The 22,193-nt window shown below is 40.0% G+C and overlaps 1 protein-coding gene across 3 annotated transcripts in view; it reads right to left on the bottom strand.

The window, feature by feature from the left end:
- The window catches only part of NLN (neurolysin), a 102,563-nt gene that overhangs the window by 5,310 nt on the left and 75,060 nt on the right, over window positions 1–22,193 (bottom strand). For 2 of the 3 annotated variants that reach the window (XM_059417962.1, XM_059417964.1), the window contains exons 10-13: window positions 14,715–14,901; window positions 14,270–14,398; window positions 12,694–12,830; window positions 334–2,628 (exon numbers count right to left, since the gene is read on the bottom strand). In XM_059417962.1, coding sequence (XP_059273945.1) covers window positions 2,494–2,628; window positions 12,694–12,830; window positions 14,270–14,398; window positions 14,715–14,901 — 588 coding nt within the window. In that variant the 3' untranslated portion in view covers window positions 334–2,493. Of the gene's footprint in view, window positions 1–333; window positions 2,629–12,693; window positions 12,831–14,269; window positions 14,399–14,714; window positions 14,902–22,193 lie in introns of those variants that run through there. The other variant, XM_059417963.1, reaches the window with a different exon arrangement.

Below are 22,193 nucleotides of genomic sequence, written 5' to 3'. Positions count from 1 at the left end.
TCAATTCTAAAGAGTTACAGATATTTACCTATCATCCTATCCGCTGTAGAAAAGCAAGATTTTTCAAATTGTTCTCCATTTTGGCTCTTTCCACAATGCAGTTTGCCAATTCCACAGAGCTACAGATATTTACCTATCATCCTATCAGCTATAGAAAAGCAAGATTTTCACGTAAATAGCTCAGGTGATAACTCTCCGAGATAATTTTTCCTATTCATCTAGGTAACATGCAGCGTTCCTACTAAAGGGAAAGAAGTCTATGTAGATAGCTTAATATCATGCTTTTTCTTTCTCTTCTCTGTAAAAACCCAAAACAAACCTAAATCTCCTGGATCAACAATTAAGAGAGACTTTATTATATGTTGCTCAGTTTACAAATCCGAAGTGTGAGTTGGCCAATGACACTCTGTATAGTTTATCCGCTGTTCAGAATGCCTTACCCAACACTCCATGCTCTGATCTGGAAAAAAAAGAAAGAAAGAAAGGAAGAAAGAAAGAAAGAAAGAAAGAAAGGAAGGAAGGAAGGAAGGAAGATGGCCATTTTCAAAAACTTCAAAAAAATAAAGTTTTTGAATTATGCTTAGTTTTGAATTATGCTAAAGAGTAAGTATTTGAAATTACTGCAACGCTTTGTAAGATTTTAAATATCAGATGTGGATTTTAAATAAAAAGAACATCATAGCACTTTTGTTTTCTTATGCATTTCAGTTTTATCATTAAAGTATGAAAGAAATGGGAGCTCACTGTCATGGATAATAATCCAACTTTATTGTGCGCAGCCTTTTTCACACCAAGTATTAGTTTTTCCATGTGAAATAGGTTAAGATTTAAAATGATAAAGTTATTGTTAAGGATATACACAGAAAGACAATAGAAAAAGCTGAAGAGAGTTTTTGTCTGAAACTGGAAAACAGAACAGTCTGGGGGAAAAACAGAAGATATGAGAAAAGTACCACAGGTTAAAGAAACTACTTTGCGGGAGAGAAGGGCCATGTGATTATCTCAGACGGACGTAGGATTTCATGTGCATGTTTAACTCATGTGCTTGGCAATAATAATCTTAGAATTTTCTTATGTGTTGTTACAGCTCTTAACTTTTCCCACTGTCTATAATTTTATTATGCAGCATAATTAATATATGTATATATGTTTTTATTTTGCACAAAGTCACTTGTCTAATTGTACCTCACCAGCAAAATACCTCAGCTACACAGTGGAAAAGAACTGGAAGACCTAACAGAGTACATTCAAAGTTGGATTTTTTAATTAAAAAAATTTTTTTATTATCCTGTTTGGTTTCCTTATTGAGTAGACTCCTAGGGAAAAGTAAGTACTGTGAGTTTACTGGTCTGCTATAGAAGTAGAATTTAGTCTCATAAAAAAGAAAGTTAAAAAGAGATCCAAAGGTTCATTTAAAATAAAAAACACCAGACAAGACAGGCTCGGAAGAGCCTCTTCCCTGTGGCTGAGTTTAAGAACATGTAGCACTTTGGAGCAGCCATCCTCAAACACTTCTGTCTAGAACCCACTCCTCTTCTGCAGTTTCTGAGCTCTTTCTGTGCCACACCACCTTGAGCTCTCTTCACTACACGGCCATTTGTGACATGTTTATCTGTCACTGTGGATGAGATGGCAGTAAAGGAGGCAAAGTCCCTACCACTTATCGGAACACGAGAAGAGAAACATATCCTTGGACTTGCTTTAGTGCCCAAATTGGCAAATACGCCGAAAGACTGACAATCTCATGTGCTGAGGTGGAAATGAACCTCTAATACAAGATAGAAAATCCTCTAACACATACAAATATTGCAAAACAGTATACATTAGGATAGCTCAGTTAAAACTCATACTTTTTTTGGTACTTTCTGATAGGACTTTAGAAAAGATAGCCCCCAATGGCAGAACATAATTTATGTATGGCAGAAAGGTGGAGAGCATAAGGCTTCAAATACAAAGATAAATGCATTACTGAGGCATATTCCCCTGGTTGTGAGGTATGTGGGCAAAGAGGTCACATTTTACCGTGAGTCAGAAGGTCAAAGGTGATGCAGGGCTCCAAGAAAATATTTACCAGAGGAATGTGATGAATCATTTATCAGTCCAGAAATCCCAAGTACAAAACTTTAAGCTATAAGAAGGATCAAATTATATAATGTATATGATTCAATTTAAAAATTTTTAGCCCTCTTACATTATATTATCTAGGTTACAATAGTAAAAAGTCAAATTACATTCATATGAAACTTTTATAAAAAGAAATCAAATCCATTTTTATGAAACTTTATAGTACAGTTATTTTCTAATGAGTGTTTCCTTAGGTCATGGTATTTATAGTTTCATTTACATCTGCAAAATTTTTCAAAGCGAAAAACAAAAGGCAGTCAATAGAAATCTAAATTTTCATTTGCAAAACTCCCTTCAGTTTCCAGGCCAGTAACACATGGCGATGTCAACTTCTCCTCCAGACATGGACTGATACCAAACATCCCCAGTTTAAGGAGAATGCAGGCCTCTACTCATTAGGAACGCTTTCTGGTTTGGCTCACGTTTCAAGAAATTCTGGAGCATGTCCATGCCGTCCAGAGATCCCCCAGGTTTCAGGATTAGGTTTCTGTATTTCATTCCAACCTAATAAAATAAAACATCATGCCTAATAATTCATTGTTAAAGCACTTTTCCAAATCCCTAGATGCAAAAGAGAAAGCGGTAAGGGTGAAGAAAAAAGGGCTTTACTCTGGATGTTCTCTTCTGCCTAGACTACATTTCTGTCGTACTTCCTCGGTTTGGTAGCTATGAGATCTGGAGCTTACAAACTCTGGTCTTCTACATTCCTCTTTATTACTGTCTTGTCTCCTTAGAGTCTCAACAGAGAGCAAACAGATGAACAAAAAATAGCCAAATGGAATGTATAACAGATTCCTATGTTAGCCCATCTCTAATGCGATTTCAAAAGGGTTAGCAGAGCGAGTGTTCAAACAGGGGGTCTGTGTACCTGGAAACAGGGGCACCACTCCTGCCAAAATGTTTTTAAGAGGGGCTTACAGAAAACCCCTCATCTTGATGAACAGCAGTAGGACAACAGCACATGTCCCATGGTGTAGGGTAAGATACTTCTGTGGCTCAGAGCTAGGAACAAGGACCTTTGTAAAGTTTTCTTTGGGGAGGAGGTCTGGAATTTTAAAACACATCACAGTTACTCCGCCTATATTTACATAAATATATGAGCAAATAGAGTGAACGAAGATGACTGTAATTCAGAATCAGTATTATTCAGTATTTTCACTTCCTTTTCATCACCCTTTTGGGAAAGGAGAGCAAGGTAATTCAGTGAAGCCCAATTCTAAGTATACATGTAAAATAAATACATCACAGAATAACACTTCGAAATTATTTCAAATAATTTCATATCATTGTATCATTTGTTCAATATGAATAGATTATTATTATTATTTTTTAAGATTATTTTGGAGGGAGGGCTCCTGAGTGGCTCAGTGGGTTAAGCCTCTGCCTTCGGCTCAGGTTATGATCTCAGGGTCCTGGGATTGAGCCCTGAGCCCTGCATTAGGCTCTCTGCTCAGCAGGGAGCCTGCTTCCCCCTCTCTGCCTACTTGTGATCTCTTTCTCTGTCAAATAAATAAAATCTTTTAGAAAAAGTAAAAAAAAAAAAAAAAGATTAGAGGGAGAGAGAGAGTATGTGAGCAAGCAGGGAGCAGGGGAGAGGGAAAGAGAGAGAGAGACTCCTCAAGCAGATCCTCTGCTTTTTTAAAAAAAGTAAAACAAATAACAACAAAACCCTGTAAAATAAATTTTAATAAAATATTTTAACCAGTATATCTACATTGTTTCAACATGTATCAATATATAAATTACTGAGATTTAACTTTTTTGTTATAAGTCATCAAAACCCAGTGTGTTTTTTACTTTTACACCCAATTCTTCAGTGGCACTAGCCATATTTCAGGTGCTTGATAGCCAAAGCGGGGGCTACCACAGCGGACAGGTGGAGGGCCTGGAACACACAATGAATCTTAGAAGGGATGGCTGGGAAATATTCTAGTCTGGCATTGAAAAGGCATGCAGTCGGGGCGCCTGGGTGGCTCAGTGGGTTAAGCCGCTGCCTTCGGCTCAGGTCGTGATCTCAGGGTCCTGGGATCGAGTCCCGCATTGGGCTCTCTGCTCAGCAGGGAGCCTGCTTCCCTCTCTCTCTCTCTGCCTGCCTCTCCGACTACTTGTGATTTCTCTCTGTCAAATAAATAAATAAAATCTTTAAAAAAAAAAAAAAGAAAAGGCATGCAGTAATCCTCTTGCTTTATTTACAAGCTTTGCATACATTTTCTTAAAAAGGGTAGGGCCTGCACGGCTGAAAACCCTGGTTTAATGATCTTTGGGGGAAAAAAAATGACGTGTAGTTTCTTACTCGGTCTGCAGCAATTCCTGACTGTGACAACAGCAATCGAGAACCTAAAATATGAGTGATGGCTACTCCCACCATAGACGTTATTATTCTAAGTAGCAACAGCTCAGGGCTGTTGAGCCCAAACAGTCTCCCTCCCTTCCTTTTCTTTCATTGCCCAATGTGGTTACATTTGCCTACAGTGTTCAGTCAGCAGGGGGACTGGGCAGGCTGGGGAAGAAAGACTGCTAGCAACAGAGAAACTTAGAACTTAGAAAATGTGAATTAAATTCATCTGCAGAATTACAAAAATATCTTAATCCTTTTTAATGGAAAAAATGTAAATATATACTAAGAGCAGAGACAGCAGGTTCATGAACCCCATGTACCCATTATCCAAACTCCCTAATTAGTATTTACCTGCAGAAATTCTTAATGCTCAAGATCTGAGAGACTTTTACTTATTGAAAGACATATTTTATTCCACAAATATTATAGAAACGTTAGTGAAAATCTAGGTTAAGGTAAAAAATAAATCACCCACAATGCTGATATCTCACAAAACAGTCTCATTTGTACAGAGGACTGTGGTTTTAGGGAGCAAAGAAAAGCAGGCTGTTGAGGAGCCGGCCTGCACTGGGAGGAGGAGGCTCAGGGCTCCGCCCAACAGTCTGGCCCCCTCGGAGCAGGGCACTGTTCTGTCTCAGGCACAGTGCTTGGCTCAGCACAGCTCTGGTCCTGAGAGGCTTATGACTCCAAACAAGGTGATTCAATTTCCTGAATTACAGGCCAATGGCCTTTTAATAGTTTCATTTCCTTCGCAATGAAGTTTGGAGAACAGTTTAAGAGTCATTTTGGTAACAGGATCTTGCTTTTCTTTAAAACAAAACAAAAACCCCTAACAACAACAAAGAAAGAACAGTTAAGTGAATTTTCGTGTTTTTGGAAGGTACCAGTTTTCTGGGTGAGAGAAAAAACTGTCTGAGAGACATATGCCATAGGTCAATGGAGTCTTTGCCTAAGTTGTTCTATTTTGTTTACATAATAAAGAAACTTGAACTGAGAAAAACCAGAGGGAGAAGTCTAAGACAACTATGAAGATTTTTCATGTGGTAAAAAATTCCCTCAGGACGATCTGCACATAGTAAGAGCTCCTATTAACTGTTCTATGAAGGGAAGTCACATTAGTCACCTGTGAGGTTTTAATCCTGGAAGATTAGAGCGTTATCTATTGCCAACTGTGCAAATCCTCTCTAACAGTGATGTTTTTCTAAAGCAAGGTCAGGAGTTTGGGAGTCAGGGCCAAATTCAAATCTTGGCTTCACCTGCAGCTCTGTGATCATGGGCCTTGGTTTCCTCACCTGTCAAGTAGAAATAGGCCTCCTTCACTTAGCTGATGGGGAATTAGATATGATTTCAGTTCACTGCCCACTCCCCAGTGTAACACATGGCATCCAGGGGCACTCAGTCATCCTCAGTGGTCATCCAGCCCTCCTCTCATTTTCACCCCTATATTCAGTGTCTGATATACAGAGCAGGAACCTAGATGCATTCCTGATTTAGCATCTTCTTAAAGTTAGTTCTGTCTCCTAATAAAACTAAAAAAAAAGCACAAGAAACTTGACCTCCATTATTAATAAAAAAAGACTCCCTAATTCAGTAGGAATATTAAGTAGGAGAGACAAGACACTCATTTTATCTAAAAATATGTACCATTTATTTGAGGTAGTATTTTATTTATTAATTTTTAAAGATTTATTCATTTAAGAGAGAGAGTGAGCATGAGTTGGGTGGGGGTTAAGGGCAGAGGAGAAGGAGAGAAGCAGACTCCCCACTGAGCATAGAGCCCAACCTGAGGTCGATCCCATGACCCGAAGATCATGACACGAGCTGAAATCAAGAGTTGGATGCTCAACTAAGAGCCACCTAGGCACCCCTTGAGGTAATGCTTTAAGAACAAAATAATGGTGGGAAAGAAGGATGCCATCACCTATCAGTAATAAGAATATGGAAATGGCCAACAGTGTGGGTCTTCTGCTATCTCAGGCCTCCGTGAGGCAGCATGTGCAAACTTCTACTGCCTTCCGGCCCTCCCTCCTTCCTGTTGTGACTGACTCTGGGGAACAGAGCCAGAGTTGTCTCCTTCCTACTCCAAGTAACAGCAGCAGGGCAAAGAGCATCCACCTGAGCACAGCTTATGACGATCAGGCATCCAGCAGGCTCACTGGGCAGCTTTAAAAGTGGACTTTGAAACCTTTCCTTCCACAGCCCATCTGTGAACTCCTTCCCAACAGCACACCCTTTGTTTTCTAAGAAGGTGGGGAGATCGTGGGTGGAAAAAGAATACCTTGGACAACAATAAAGAAAAAAGAAGATAGTCAAAGATTGGTGCTGGTCGTCAGGGAGACGGCAATGAGAACAGTGGGTAGGAATTTTTGCTTCATTAGAAGAGGCCTTCTGGAAACCTTAAGCAAAATTTCAATTTGTGAGGGCAGACAGACAGATCTTTATTTATGGGGACGGAGATGGGGGGGGGGGGAAGCAGGCTGGACAGTAGTAGGACCTGGACCGGGGGAAGGGGAACCAGATGCGGGGAACTACCGTAATTGATACAGAGGACCAACAAAAATGAATAAAACGCTCCTATTACAAGGGTCTTATGATCTAGAAGGTGAGATAAAGGAAGAGACGATTAACAATGCAGATGTTTAGGGTTCAAAGAGAAATACAGAGAAGGGTTGTAGGAAGACAGAGAAAATTGCTTCCAATTGGTTGGGAGTCAAGACTTAAGAGGACGTCTAGCCTTGTAAATATGCTAGAAGTAAGCTGGAAATCCATCCCATTTCCTTTCTTTATCCTTAAATCAGAATTAAATTTCCCACCAGAATTTAAATCTGTTAGAAAAGGCTGAAGTGTACGAAAAATCAGCTTTGGGGTGGTATATCAGGAGTGCTGAAGCAGAAATTAATCCATTTGGAAGGACCTGCTGGAGAGGAAATTTCATATTCGCCCTTAGCAATACACTATAGCAGGAACTGGGTCTAGAATTCCAACTAAAGGGCACTGGAATACTTAGCTTTATATTACACATTCTCTGTCAGGTAATTCCTTTCAAGTTAACCCCACATTCATCATGTTTCTGTATCTGTTACTACACATAAAGATCTAGCTACTTCCTAATGGCGTTACAGGTTAAAATACAGTGACACTCGATTTTATTTCTTCTTCATTGACGGAAAAACAGAGGTTAGCAATTTCTCTAAATGCAAAAGAGGTGAAAGATACTTCTAGCTTAATAATATAATTGCCTTTGAATCCACAATGTCTATTACCTCTTAGGAAATTTTCCCACAATGAAGTTGCCTTATAAAAAGAAATGGCCCTAGTTAAAATGCCCCCATTTTTTTCAACCCTGTGATTAGCTGCTGTATTTTGAAACTACATTTGGTGACCTTAAAGATATCTTCAAAGAGCTTGCTGGAAAAGTGTTATTCCCAAGCAGCTCCCTTGCATAGTTGTTTAAGAGATCAGTTGGAGAAGGAAAATATACGTCTGATAATGACACTTCGTCACACTCTACTAGAAACAAAGATTTTAGTTAACAAACTAATTAGTTAAGATGGTCTATTTATTTATAATGAGGAAAACAGAATCACAAATAAAATGAGAGGTAGCAAACTTTTGGCTATTACAGGTAAGTAGCCAATTCTAACACTTTGATAGAAGCCTTCAAAACAGAATGAAAACACTGTAGCATAAAATATGCTAGTGCTACATTTGGTCTTCAGAAGACTATAGGTTTGGGGTGCCTGGCTGGCTCCGTTGGTAGAGCATCTGACTCTTGACACCGGGGTCTGAGAGTTCAAGCCTTACCGTGGGTGTATAGATTACTTAAAAAAATAAAAAAAAATAAGCTTTATATTTGGCCCTTCCTATTGTTTACCCAGTGAGTAGGGCACTTTCCATTTAGGCTTGCTAAGATCTGGAATGCTTCTCAGAGCAGACCCTGAGCCTTGCCAGACGGGAAGAGGTTACAGAGAGAAGGCCTGGGCTGTTCTTTTGTTAATACAGATGACCGGACCAATAATGTCAACAGTCCATGATCTTTTACTTTTCAACCTCTCTGGAGTCTGGAGACTAAGAATAGTAGGCTCTGATTCCTTGAAGGCCACCTCACTATCTTCCCAAAACAATTCAAACACTTACTAGGTGAAACTAACAGGTCATTATGTGTCAACCATATTTCAATTAAGAAAAAAAAAGGTGTCAACCTATGTAGCTACAGTGGCACCAATATATACTGAATTGTGATGCATATTAAGAAATCTAAGGATAGTCTAATTCTCCTTCCTTTCAAGATGTCCTTTTATTTGTTTGCTTGCTTTTGTTGTGGTTTCTTACTGAAAGTTTCTAGAGTCTATTATTTATTCTTATTATTATACAATTTTTATAATGGCTTTGGGAAACAGTCTTTTTAACTCACTGTGCTTTTCGGCAATAATAACTGGGCCCTTCCTACTGAAAACTTTGCAATTCTAGAAAATATAGCAGAACTCAATGATGAGGAAAAAAACATAAATCATACTAGGGAGGGTGAGGGCCTTGAGACAACGAAGTCTGGATGAGACACTGTGATTGCTCTGATACCCACGACTTCAGATCAAATTCACTATTTCCTTATAATATAAAAATTCTTTCGGGGCACCTGGCTGCTCAGTTGGAGGAGCATGCAGCTCTTGATCTTGGGGTTGTGAGTTCAAGTCCCATGTTGGACGTAGAGATTACTAAAAATAAGTAAACATATAAACTTTAAAAAATTCTTTCTCTTCATCACAACAAACCTATAATAATGACTGATTTTTTTTTTTTTTTTTTACCTTGAATGGGATTACTGTCTCAAATACTAACTTTAAATAAGTGGGTATTTGAATTTTGTTAATCAGGTATTACTTTAAAGCAAACATTTGCCAAAAAAAATAAAAAATAAAAAAATAAAGCAAACAAAACCAGACAAACAGTACACTGTAATAAGGAGCAAAACGGCTATTTAAAAATCTGTTCTAGGGGCACCTGGGTGGCTCAGAGGGTTAAGCCTCTGCCTTCAGCTCAGGTCATGATTTCAGGGTCCTGGGATCGAGCCCCGCATCAGGTTCTCTGCTGAGCAGGGAACCTGCTTACCCCTCTCTGCCTGCCTCTCTGCCTACCTGTAATGTGTCTGTCTCTTTCTCTCTCTGTCAAATAAATAACTAAAATCTTAAAAAAAAAAATCTGTTCTAGTATCTGCCATGGCAGGGAAGAGTTTGAGGGTAGGGTGAAAAGGGATTCCCCTTGGTCACTGGAGCCAGATTCAATACTATTATGATATCAGGGGGGCAAGAAATGACATGCTATCTCAGAGTATTTGATATGAAAGAGAAAGGAAGGGATTAAAGTGAACTTCATGGCATAAAATGAGTAATATACAGCAGTGCTGAATCCAGAATCATAGTAAAACTGAAAACTGTTTTTAACATTACAAGGCAACAATTCCAAGTTGTTGGGAATTTTGCTTTCTCCAAGTTCAGCCCAGGTCCCTGGGCTAAATTACAAGTAGTCTGGCTGCCTGCCAAGCTGTGGAGCCTGAGAATAAGAGGAAGTACATAGAAGCATAGTGGCAGGGATTGAATCTGCTGGCCTTGCACGTTCCCTGGGGTCCACTGGGATCTGCACTTTGGCTGTTACCTTGACAGATGGAAGAGGTGGAGGGTCCTGGAGATGTGGCCGCATGAGTGGAAGCACAGAGGAGGTGAGTGAGAAAGCTTAACTGAAAAAAGGTATTGTAGCACTTATTCCAAGAAGCCTCACCAACTAGTAAGAGCTAGTAACAGGTCATAATCATACCTTTATATAACTAGACCTTGTGTCTCTTTAATTATCGTTTTCTGACTTCTGCAGTAATATGTGTTCTTTGTAAAAATAAGGAAAAGCTCCACAAAAAGCACAGAAAAATATTTAATATTTAAATATTAAATCAAGTTATCAAACGAAGCTAGGAACGGACATTTTGATGTACTCTTTTTCTTAACATATATTTTAAAATAAAAATTTATATTCTGTGGTACAAAATATTTTATAACTTGCATTTTTTCACTCTGTGTAAGAGTTATATTAAAAATTCCAGGGGCGCCTGGGTGGCTCAGTGGGTTAAAGCCTCTGCCTTCGGCTCAGGTCATGGTCCCGGGATCCTGGGATCAAGTCCTGTGTCGGGCTTTCTGCTCAGCAGGGAGCCTGCTTCTTCCTCTCCCTCTGCCTGCCTCTCTGCCTACTTGTGATCTTTGTCTGTCAAATAAATAAATAAAATCTTAAAAAAAAAATTCCAGACATAGGAAAAAACTTGTTGAAGCCCTCTTCTTATGCCCAAGTCCATTCTGCTCTCCAAAAAATGGAAAGGCCATTTGTGGCTGGAATGATTGGAAGATTTCATAAGTGAGTGGCCATTTGAATAGGGCCTTTCAGGATGGCAAAATTTTAAGAGGCATAGACAAGAAGGCACACACTTAAGGTGGAAGAAAGAGAATGAACAAATTTGTGAAGGTGCAAAGACCTATAGGAACACAGAAATCAGGCTGACACACAGAGTTCTGGGAAGTAAGGAAGGGATTTGATGGTTATGCTAAAGACTGTGAACAAGGAGAGGAATAACAAGTAGGAAAAAAAACAAAGAAGAAAGAAAATGATAGGTAAGGGCCCTTGAAAGTTGGCAACTGGGTCATTCATCAGTGGTAACTCTGGAGAGAGAGTAACTTTCCACAGTTCAGTTAGTGGAGGCAAAAACCAGATAAAAGAGGTTTGCCAAGACTGTTTCTTACAGCGAGAAATTAGGCTATAAAAGGAAGAACAACGAGTAGCAATAGGGCAATAGGGCTGTCAGAGTCAGTATCAATAACCCCAGTTTTTTTCCAAGGTGGCAAGCCAGTAAGGTTTGGTATGACAGACATCCCTGAGACAGAAGGCAAGAAGTACTGAAGTATACGAGGAGAAAAAGAAGATGAAGTACTCAGTCTTGATGGTCTTGCTTTTCTTCATGGAGAGCAAAGAGGTAGTGAGAGACTCAGGGGAGCTCAATAAGGGAGGTGGGCAGGACGGCAGAGGAACACTGGGTATTCAGACAGGTTGAATAGGATGACTGTGTATGGGGGCATGTTATTGGACTCATAGGATCTTCTTGGGAAATCTCTGAATCCCAAGGACACCATCTCTAAGTGAGATGGTGGAGGAATCCAGGGCTGGGCACTTGACTGAAAGTCATGCAGAAGTCAAGATATTTACGAGAACAGTCAGTGGCTGACGAGTGTAAGAGGTTGGCCAGGGAATGGAAGAAGGCGTCCAGTGACTTAAGAGCTGGGTAGGGTGGGATGGAAGACGGTGTGATTGGAAAGGCTAGTGTATAGTGTAGGTGCTCCTGAGGTGGGTTTTTTGGGGGAGCTGGGAAGGGGAGGGTGGTCTAAATTACAGCAATGTATTTCAGCATATATGTTGAGGCCCTATGCAATTCAGAAACATGAAAATTTGGGGGGAACCAACCAGTTGGCTAAAATAAGCACAAGGAGCCTGATTTTGATCATTTGTTCTTCTAGTTTCTGAATCAAACAGAATAAAAAGCACACTGGAAAATGCATCAGCCCTAGAAATAATCTGACAGCTGAGTCTTCAACAAGAGTGGAGACTGGGGGACTGTAACTCAGGAAAGTTTGGCTTGTAGCCACCTGGCAGTCAGTTCACTGTACACAGAAAGGAATGGCTCAGGTTAATGAAGCAGCTTAAATTACTCAGAGGCATTTGGGTTACAAACTACATAGTAGGTGGGGTATGCCAGCCACAGAGAAAGGGTACCACCCACAGAAAATGTATAAAGAAACTGTGTAGAGAATATTAGAACATACGAGACCGTTTCTATCAGGAAGGGGTTTACCTTTCTTTCCCAACCTCCTATAAAACGAAAACATCGTACGGCACATGTCAAAACTAGCTGCTACAAACGCTCAAATGCATAAACAAAGCTTTGAATTTTAATTATGCAATATATTGGAATGTTAATAAGCAAGAAAATGCAGTAGGTTTTTTTTTTTAATGTATAGGATTAATCACTTGTGCACTGTAACCTCATGATGTTTGATATGAAAAGATGCAAGACTTAAAAGTTATAAGCTGTTACCAAATCTCTTACTCTAAAATCCAGGTGTAATAAATATTTTACACTAGGAATTAAAGGGGAGGGAGTAATTGCGAGATTAACAAAAGGAGAGAAGAAAATACAATACCTCTGGATTCATTATCCCTTCTTTTTTAAAACAGCTGTAAAACATGTCCATGGAAAATACTTCACTCCAAAGATATCCATAATATTGGCCATCATATCCCCCTGCCAAATGTCCAAAAGTGGCTGGCATATTTGTGCCTTTAAAGAAAGATACGTTTCAATCAATGTGATGGCCAGTGTTAATAATCAGGTCATCAGCTGGCTAAAGTTTCCCTATGGGGAGTGCAGATGCTGGGGAGAAGAGGCAAGCAGGATCCTACCTGTAGTACTCCCTGGGTTTACCTGCCCTTTGCCAAGATGTTTACAAATGTCTCTGCTGTGATGACTCAACCTCGGAGATGGTTTCGGCCCTAAGCTCTGGAATGCCTAACAATAGTTTCAGAGCTTTGTCCACACCCACCAGATAGCTCACTATTTCAGAACTCAGTCCTTTCTTATTCCCCAGACACTCGCTTCTTATAGATACTCTAATTGTAAGCCTACTCTTTGTCACACCTCTTCGTATCTAAAAATGTGTCAGAATGGCACTTACTGTAGGTTCATAATTACCGAAAAATAACTCTTTCTTTAAAAAGCCAAAAAGGGGGCGCCTGGGTGGCTCAGTCATTAAGCATCTTCCTTCAGCTCAGGTTCTGATCCCAGAGTCCTAGGATCGAGCCCCCACATTGGGCTCTCTGCTCGGTGGGAAGCCTGCTTCTCCCTCTCCCCCCCCCCCCCCCCCCGCCCGTTTTTGTGTTCTCTCTCTCTCTGTGCTCCTCTCCGTCAAAAATTGAAGAAAATCTCTAAAAAATATATAAAATTAAAAAGCTAAAATTGTTTTTACCAACACAATCTACCTCTAGGGCTACTTTTAAAAAGGATTTTTGTCAAAGTGGCCTCAGGCACAAACTTGTTCTATGGTCTACTATAAACAGATCACAAAAGGAAGTGAGGAGCTTGAACAGACTCTGTTAACTCTTCTGACCTTCAGTGTCACTATAAATGTGATGGATACATTTAAACAACTACTTCGTTGTTGGAAAAAAAGTTGCCTTACCAAACTCCTTACACAGGAATAACTACATGTTGGCTTAGAGTATATAACTATAAACATGAACACGCATGTGTGTACCTTACCCACCCACCCACACGAATGCCAGGTTAGAAAGTGCTAGTTACACCGCTTTAACTGATCTGAGAACCAAAAAGAGAGACAAGGCAGAAGTTTGTGCTTCTCTCTGAAAGGACCCCTTCTGCCAATTTCTTAGTGAAATCACTGGTACACAGAGAGGGAGGAGCCAGGTGGGTGGGGCCAAATGTGAAGGGCGTTCTCTGCTCTGGGGTGGAGGCCAATTGCTTAGGCCTGATTACACTAAAATGCTGCAAAGCGGGCGCCACCTGTCCTCCAGGCACGTTTGGACCGGATAAGTCCTATGGACATAGTAAGCTTATCTCAAAGTCAGGGCCTGATTAGAGGAATCAGAAACAAAGGACATGAGGTAAGCTGCCTGACAAACTCTACCTTCCCTGGCAGGGCTGGTAGGAGGATACCCTATGCCTGACAGAACAAATGAACTCGGGTCCTGGTGTTTACATACCTGGAGTAGCTGGGACACCGAGAACCTCTGAGCAGTATTTGGCATATTCACCTGCGGCGTCCAGCGATGCGTTCGTGTGCAGAGACTGATCAACTTTGCTCAAAACAATCTGGCGCAAGGTCAGAAGGCCTAGTAACAGAAGAATGTTCTAGCATGTTTTGGGTAAGAGAGAACTATGTGTTCTAGTATCCCAAGATCAAAGATGTCAAAAACTGATGGCTGCAGTACACACTGCAAAATAGGAGCAGGTATCTTATTTAAAAGGAGATGGATTTTGTTTTCTTGGACACAATCCCAGTATAGTTAGCTGTCTTCCCTCCCCAGGTTAGCACCCTGAGTATACCATTATTACTAAAGGGGAGATGCGTTCTACAGAAGAGGCCAACAATTCTCTCTCGAGCAATTCTAATAATGTATTTTCCTTTCCTAAAATTGCAAGACATACCTGTGTTGACCAGTCTGGAAGCAACAAGTTTTTCAAGCAGATCATCCATAATGGGGCTTCCATCTTTATAATGTTTTGACAGTCTTCGGAGGGAATCCATGTCCCATACCCAGTTCTCAAGCATTTGTGATGGCACCTCTACAAAGTCTGTTTCCACATTTGTTCCACTAAATCGTGCAAAATCGGTCTAGGAAGTAAACATAGGCATCTCTTTTTTAAAGCACTAAATGAAAACTATGTATGTGATGAATCATAATTAAGACTCTCTAAAACTTGAGCACCTGGCTGACTTAGTCGGGAGAGCATGCGACTCTTGATCTTGGGGATTGTGAGTTCGAGCCCCACAGTAGGGACAGAGATTACTTAAATATTAAAAAAAAAAAAAAAAGACTGTAAATCTTGGGGCGCCTGGGTGGCTCAGTGGGTTAAAGCCTCTGCCTTCAGCTCAGGTCATGATCCCAGGGTCCTGGGATCGAGCCCCACATCGGGCTCTCTGCTCTTCGGGGAGCCTGCTTCCTCCTCCTCTCTCTCTGTCTCTGCCTACCTCTCTGCCTACTTGTGATCTCTGTCTGTCAAATAAATAAATAAAATCTTTAAAAAAAAAAAAGACTGTAAATCTTAAGTCAGAATCAGAGTCAACTGTCTCTTTGAATAAAGGGTTAGGATAACTTAAAATTTAAATGAAAGCAAAAAGCAGAGGCCAAGCAACCTGAAAAATAACCATCGGGACTCTATGTTAAATTAGTATTTCATTCTTTTGAATCATAGACAAACGTGGAACAATCATCAGGAAACATAACCGAAAACAAAAATCAGTATGAGTTGAAACTACTAGCCTTAAGCTTTGGAAGTAAAAAGAGTAAAAAAAAAAATTTTCCATTAAAAATGAGTAGATTTAAGACAATTTCTCCCTACTTCTCTTTTCTGTTTGCTTCCCTTTGTTTATTCAGTACATGCCTTTCTGGGGCACTCATCACTCTACTATTTTTTTTTTTTTTAAGATTTTATTTATTTATTTCACAGAGAGAAATCACAAGTAGACGGAGAGGCAGGCAGAGAGAGAGAGGGAAGCAGGCTCCCTGCTGAGCAGAGAGCCCGATGCGGGACTCGATCCCAGGACCCTGAGATCATGACCCAAGCCCAAGGCAGCGGCTTAACCCACTGAGCCACCCAGGCGCCCCATCACTCTACTATTTAACTACTCAAGTTTCAATCAAAATCAAAGAGTTAAATGACAACACTGCAGACAGGTATCCTTTGCATGTATTGTGTTTTGTGTTCTAAATTTTAGATACGTGATTCTAAGAAAACTGCGCAGTAGAAAGCCTAGCCAGACCTCTCAGGGTAGAAGAGGCTACCTTAACATAAGAAGCCACTTCAATGGGAGTCAGAGCCATGGATTAGCTGGCTAGTGGGGGTGAGTGAAATGCAGCTATCGTTTCCTGGACAAACAAAGGATGCTCAGAAGTTAAAGCATCTCTTGTAAAAATAAAGGACTTATTCTGAGGGTGTGGGCTAAGAGTTAAAAAAAAGTTTTGTTTTGTTTTTTTTTGTTAAGTGAACTTTAGCAAGTTGTTGAGTCAGGAAAGCTCTTGATCTTTAGAAAGAGGGGAATTCACGAGAGCAGCTGATGTTTTCAAACCTGCACCCCATCCACAGAACTTCTATAAAGCTGACACTGGCAAAGGAGATTTAGCATTAAACCAACTGGGTCATTTGTGGGATGGGGGCTGGCTTTGTGTTGTCTCTCCCTGAACCTCTGTCCTGTTTCCCTCTTCAGATGTTTGACACCGCAGCCCTCCCTGACTTCATCGTCCCTGGGGCTCTGCAGGGAAGGGAAAGGAAGAAGGGCTTAAGCACCAGGAGGAGGGAGCAGATGGGACACGGAATCAGCAGCAGAGAAAGATTCTGCTTTTGGCCCAGGGCAGAAGCACAGATGTCTAGGCCATTTCACATTCTGCCTTTCCCTCTTTATGCAAAAAAATGTTTTGCTTGACTTCCTATTATGATTGCGCTGATTCTAGATACGAAGAGCTGCAAATCCTGAAGGGCCAAGGGGAATGAAATGCACTAGGCGCTGGAATTAGGCCACCTGCATTTGAGGACATCCCGGTAAAAAATTCTTACAGGAAAGAGGCAAGGGTTCCTGAAAACTGAATATTTTGCCTCTTTCTGGTATATAATCTTCTAAAATAACAAACATCCTACACTTAGATAAAACAAAGTGATAAAATAATCATAACAGCCGACACCTATTGAGACTTCACCACTCAAGGCACTATGCTAGGCCCATTACATGGATATCTGATTCCGACTCCAAAACGATTGTATGAAGTACATACTGTGATCACTGTTTTGAGATAAGGACATTGAAACACACTGAGATTCACTGGAGAACTAGGATTTGAAACCAGGTGGTCTGACTCCAGAACCCACGGTTTGAACCACAACCACTACAATGCCTCTCTAACTTACAAGAAAAATGAAAACCATAAAAGGTTAAATTAGGATGTTCCGAAGGGACTAAATCCTCCTGGGCATTATCTAAAGTAGAAAAGTCTTATATCAAATTTGCCTTCATAACAAGAGCAAAACTGAGGTTTCAGTTGTACTTCCAAAGAAATCCTACTTCCTCTCTCTACTGGACGATGCTTCAAGGATCAGACCTAAGGCTGGGTGTCAAGGTCAGTCGTTGTAACCACCTTTCCCACACTCCGGATTCTGGCATACTAACTGCACGATTTTCTAAGGACTACAGTTTTTAGATAAGTACTCATAGAGCTAACAAAGGCAAATAAATCACACCATCAGTCACTACTTTACAATTATTTTGACAAAAATATACATTTTCTATACTTTGCTTGGGTGAATATTTTTTGGTCAGCATTTGCATATGGGGGTGCAAACCAACCCCAAATAACAAAATGTGTGTGTGTGTGTGTGTGTGTGTGTGTGTGTGTGTGTGTTTGGAGCGGCGGTGGTATTTCAGAACCTAGAAAAACATGAACAAATGAATAACTCATGAGCTAAAATTGAATAAAATAAAAATTAACGCAGTTATGTCATTCAGAGTAGAGAAGAGAGGGCTTATTCTGTCCAAAGCCTTCGGGTGGTGTGGGGAGAGAACATAGTGATGAATGAACAGATCAACAATGTCTTCTAAAGAACAAAAGGAAATGTTTGCAAGGAGTAGAAGCTAAAAATAACCCTACTGCTTACTAATTTCCCGAAAGTCAGTCATGCTGTTTCTCTGTGTGCCCTTTGAGCAGTATCATTTAAATATTTTTCAAATGAGGAGGACAAAGAACCTAGGAAATTCAAAAGCTCAATTTCCAGCAAACAACTAAATTCTGAAAAGAAAGGAACCCACAGTCAGCTACTGTGTAAGTCTACAAAGAAACCCTGAACAGGCCTTAGGATCCACTAGCCTGCTGGGGGTCTGACACTCAAAACAGCATGACTGCTGAATGATTACTCACTGTTGACCAGCCGGCAAACACCACTCCCTCGTTTTAAACTGTAGGTTCCAAAGTACCCTCAAAAGTCCTTTCTGTAGTTTCCCACAAGAACAATTTGAAGGTGTTGAATATATAGTAGCTTCCAGGCTAAAGTAACCACTGATGTTAATATACCTCCCAGATAAAGCAGAGCATTGTGAAATAAACAAAAGTAATCTGATTAACAAATCATTCTGCAGGTGATATCTCATGAAGTTTTAGAGCATTAACGCTGCAAGAAATGTTCTGACAATAAAAGCCTAGAAAACAATGTACACTCAAATTTCTGTTTGGTTATAATTTCTTGAGAGGAAGAAAGTTGTCTAAAACAATGAGAATTTTCATCATTACTTTTTAACAGACAATAGGATACATAAAATTTTTACAAGAGATCACTTGATGCTATAGAGATTAACTTCTCAATTTAGATAACACAACAGGAGCTAGAGCAAAATTATACAAACTGGAGCTCAAAAGTCATGTGAGCTTTTGGTGTATATAAAGACCGAAGTCTTAATGGATTATTGTTCTAATGAAGTGACTGAATGCTTTTAGGGGTTGCAACAGAAGTTTTATATTCATGATTCCACATCCCAACTCAAAGAAAAAGCAGTTGCTAAAATCGGTAAGTGTACTGTGTTTAGAAAAAGAAAAGGCCCCAGGAGAATGGATTCTGGCTGTGTAAGGTGACCCCCCTGTTGATTTCCTAGCAGTCATTTCATAGCCTGACTTGTCTGATTTACCCCTAAATCCAGGGATGCTCAGAAGTTTATGTAACAAAGCATCAAAAAAAGAAAAGTGCCACTGTCTCCCAGACTCTGCCACAAATAGAGGGTTAAAGTTCATACTTTTAACTTCATATACACCTACCCATCAATGGAAGTAATAATAGTAGTAAAGAGACCCTGAAGAACACTTTGCTAACTTGCTTATTAATCTTCACAGCAGCCTCATAGTTCGGCAGATCTGTATCACCACCATAATTTAAAAGACAATCTGCAGCGGTCTTAAATACTGCCTTTTTTTAGAGAGAGAGAGAGAGAGAGAACTCGCATTTGAGAGTGGTCGGGGGAGGTGGTGGTGAAGGTAGGATAGCGGGGAGGGGCAGAAGAAAAGGGAGAGAGAATCTTAAGCAGGCTCCACGGCCGGCAGAGGGCCTGCGGCTCTGAGATCATGACCGGAGCTGACATCAAGTGTTAGTTTTGTGTACATGTGTGCTCATATAAGGAAATAAACACACAAATGCGTAAAATAACAAATAAGAGATCCTGAAAGAAATCACTTCTAACACTGATGATGGAATCTCAAAGAACCATGCAGGGGTGGGGAAAGGGAGCAGAGGCAACAAGCTTGTTGGTAAGTGTTTACTGTACTAGAAGGCTGAAACAGAAAGGTCACCCTACACAGAGGGAAACGTGGAACAAGATAAATTCATTCATTCCACATATGATTACATGTGGTTGATTTAGAGGGAATGTCCGTCAAGAGGCTGAGGAGAAAAATGTCTGTCTGACAGGAATACATGCTTGGATGATCAAATTCCAACCACAAGACACAGCATGAGACTGAGAGCACAAAAGTGGTTATAGGCCATAGGGTGGTGAAGAGCACGACCATCATATCGTGGGCGAACCATTCAACCCTCCTGAGTCTCAGTCTTCTCTACATGGAAATGGGAGGAATAACAACAGTTTAATAAGAGAAGTAGGTTAGTAAATCTACTTCAGGAAATACTGAACTAATGAATGGAAGGCACTGATTTATTTATTTATTTGTTTATTTATTTGAGGGTGAGAGACAGCGCACACACATGTAGGAGTGTGGAGGGAATCTCAAGCAGACTCCATTGTGAGCAGAGCCCCATGCGGGGTTTGATCTCACAACCATGACATCGCTATCTGAGCTGAAACCAAGAGTTGGATACTTAACCAACTGTGCCACCAGGAGCACTTTAAAATAATGATCTTTAAAATAATTATCTCTAATAGTCCACAACTCACTACTCCTAATGTGCACACCAACTCAGACATCATTATGGAAGTTTTTAAAAAGCATTACTATTCTTTTCTAGCAAAGTTCAAAAGGCCAGTGATTACGGAGAGCTCAGACCACAGTAAAGTCAAGAAACAGGAACAGATACTAGAGATGCTACCTTTTGATTGCTATCTTCAAAATTATATGCCCCATAGTATTAACACAAGAAAATATAAGTGAAACTCATCTCCTGAATGTTGAAATGTAGACGTATTGAACTAGTGCACCTACATGTTTGAAAACTGGATGTTCTGGCAGCCACATTTAAATATTGCTATGACAAGCTCCAACGAGCTCTTCTGGTCATCACACTTGCACATACCAAAGTGGGGAACCCAGACACTGAGCTGCTATATCTAAAAATCAATCTAGTAGACGTGTACGTCAATTTTTTTTTTTAAGGAGAGAAAGAGAGAGAGGAAGGGAGGGGCAGATGGAGAGAGGGAACTTTTTCTTTTTTGAGAGAGAGAATCTCAAGCGGGCTCCTTACCCAGTGCAAAGGCTGACGCGGGGCTTAATCAAACAATCTTTAGATCATCACCTGGACCAAAATCAAGAGTCAGACACTTAAACTGACTAGCCACCTAGGGACCCCTGTATGGCAAATATTTAATTCACTATGTATTTCTTGGAGAAGTTAGAAGTATTACTAAACACAGAAGCTATTAAGCTTCTTATTCACTACTACCCAGTTTAGGTCAATACAAAAGGTTGTGAAATTATTATAAAGCTGCAGAAAAGTGATTCTGTGCCTACTACTTTTGAGACAAAAGTACTGATTATTGGTTCCCTATATGATTAACTTAAAAGTTCTTTAAAAAATTTTCAAATATGGGGTGCCTGGGTGGCTCAGATGGTTAAGCATCTGCCTTCGGCTCAAGTCATGATCTCAGGGTCCTAAGATCAAGCCCCACATCAGGCTCCCTGCTCAGCAAGGAGTCTGCTTTTCCCTTCTCCCTCTGCTGCTCCCCCTGTTTGTGCTCTCTCACTCTCTCTGTCAAATAAATAAATAAAATCTTAAAAAAGAAATAAGATTTAATTGAGCTGTAGTGGACATACAATATTATATTGGTTTCAGGTGTACAACATAGTAATTCAATGTTTATATCTTTAAAAGTTCTTAAAACATTACAGTACATTTGAAAGAATAGTCAAAAAATATTTTTCACAGATAATCTCAGGAGGAGATGACCAATCAAGGAATTGTACCACATACTATTTAACTACATGATATATCTGGTGTTCATGGAGGAAGTTAGGCAAACTGTAAGAATTGAATATAGCCCCCTGTTTCAAGACAGAGACACCATATACAAACACTATCATCTCCATATATACTGTCACCAGCATATCAGTATATATACTGATTAATGTATATATTATTTTTCATAGAGTTTATGTATTTCAGTCATGAGTCAAAGAGCTCTAAAAGGGCATAACACCAGGAACATTATTTTCCAGCATTAAATGGCCATCTCAAAGGATCAAAAATAACATAAAAGATCATGAGAATAACAGAGTGGTAGAGAAAAACATTATGAGCACATGGTAAGCATACGATACTCAGTTCAAAGAGGACTGTTCTGAAAACAAGAACACACAGGAAGAGCACTGAAAACCCTACTACCCAAGAATCACTATTATCTTAATAAGTGTGATCAAGACACCAAGTTACCTTCTTGTGAAATCATTAGCTGATCATCCATATACAAATAAGGAGGAAACTGCTCTAACCTGGGAGTTCTTTAATTTGAAATTCATTATGGTCTGGGCTTCAAGGAATCTGTGAGCCCTTTGGAGCCCCGTGTAAAATTCTGAGTATATGAGATGTATGTACATTTTCCTAGAAGAGGTATCCACAGCCTAAATCAGACTTTCAGACAATCCTCATATCCAAAAAGATCTACTATTCTAAAAACAGGCAGTAGTTTATGTGTGTGCAAATATA

The sequence above is a fragment of the Mustela nigripes genome, chromosome 12, assembly GCF_022355385.1.
Source record: "Mustela nigripes isolate SB6536 chromosome 12, MUSNIG.SB6536, whole genome shotgun sequence".
Lineage (NCBI taxonomy): Eukaryota > Metazoa > Chordata > Mammalia > Carnivora > Mustelidae > Mustela > Mustela nigripes.
Note: the sequence above shows the minus strand (reverse complement) of the source record. Positions and strands in the feature narration are given on the sequence as shown.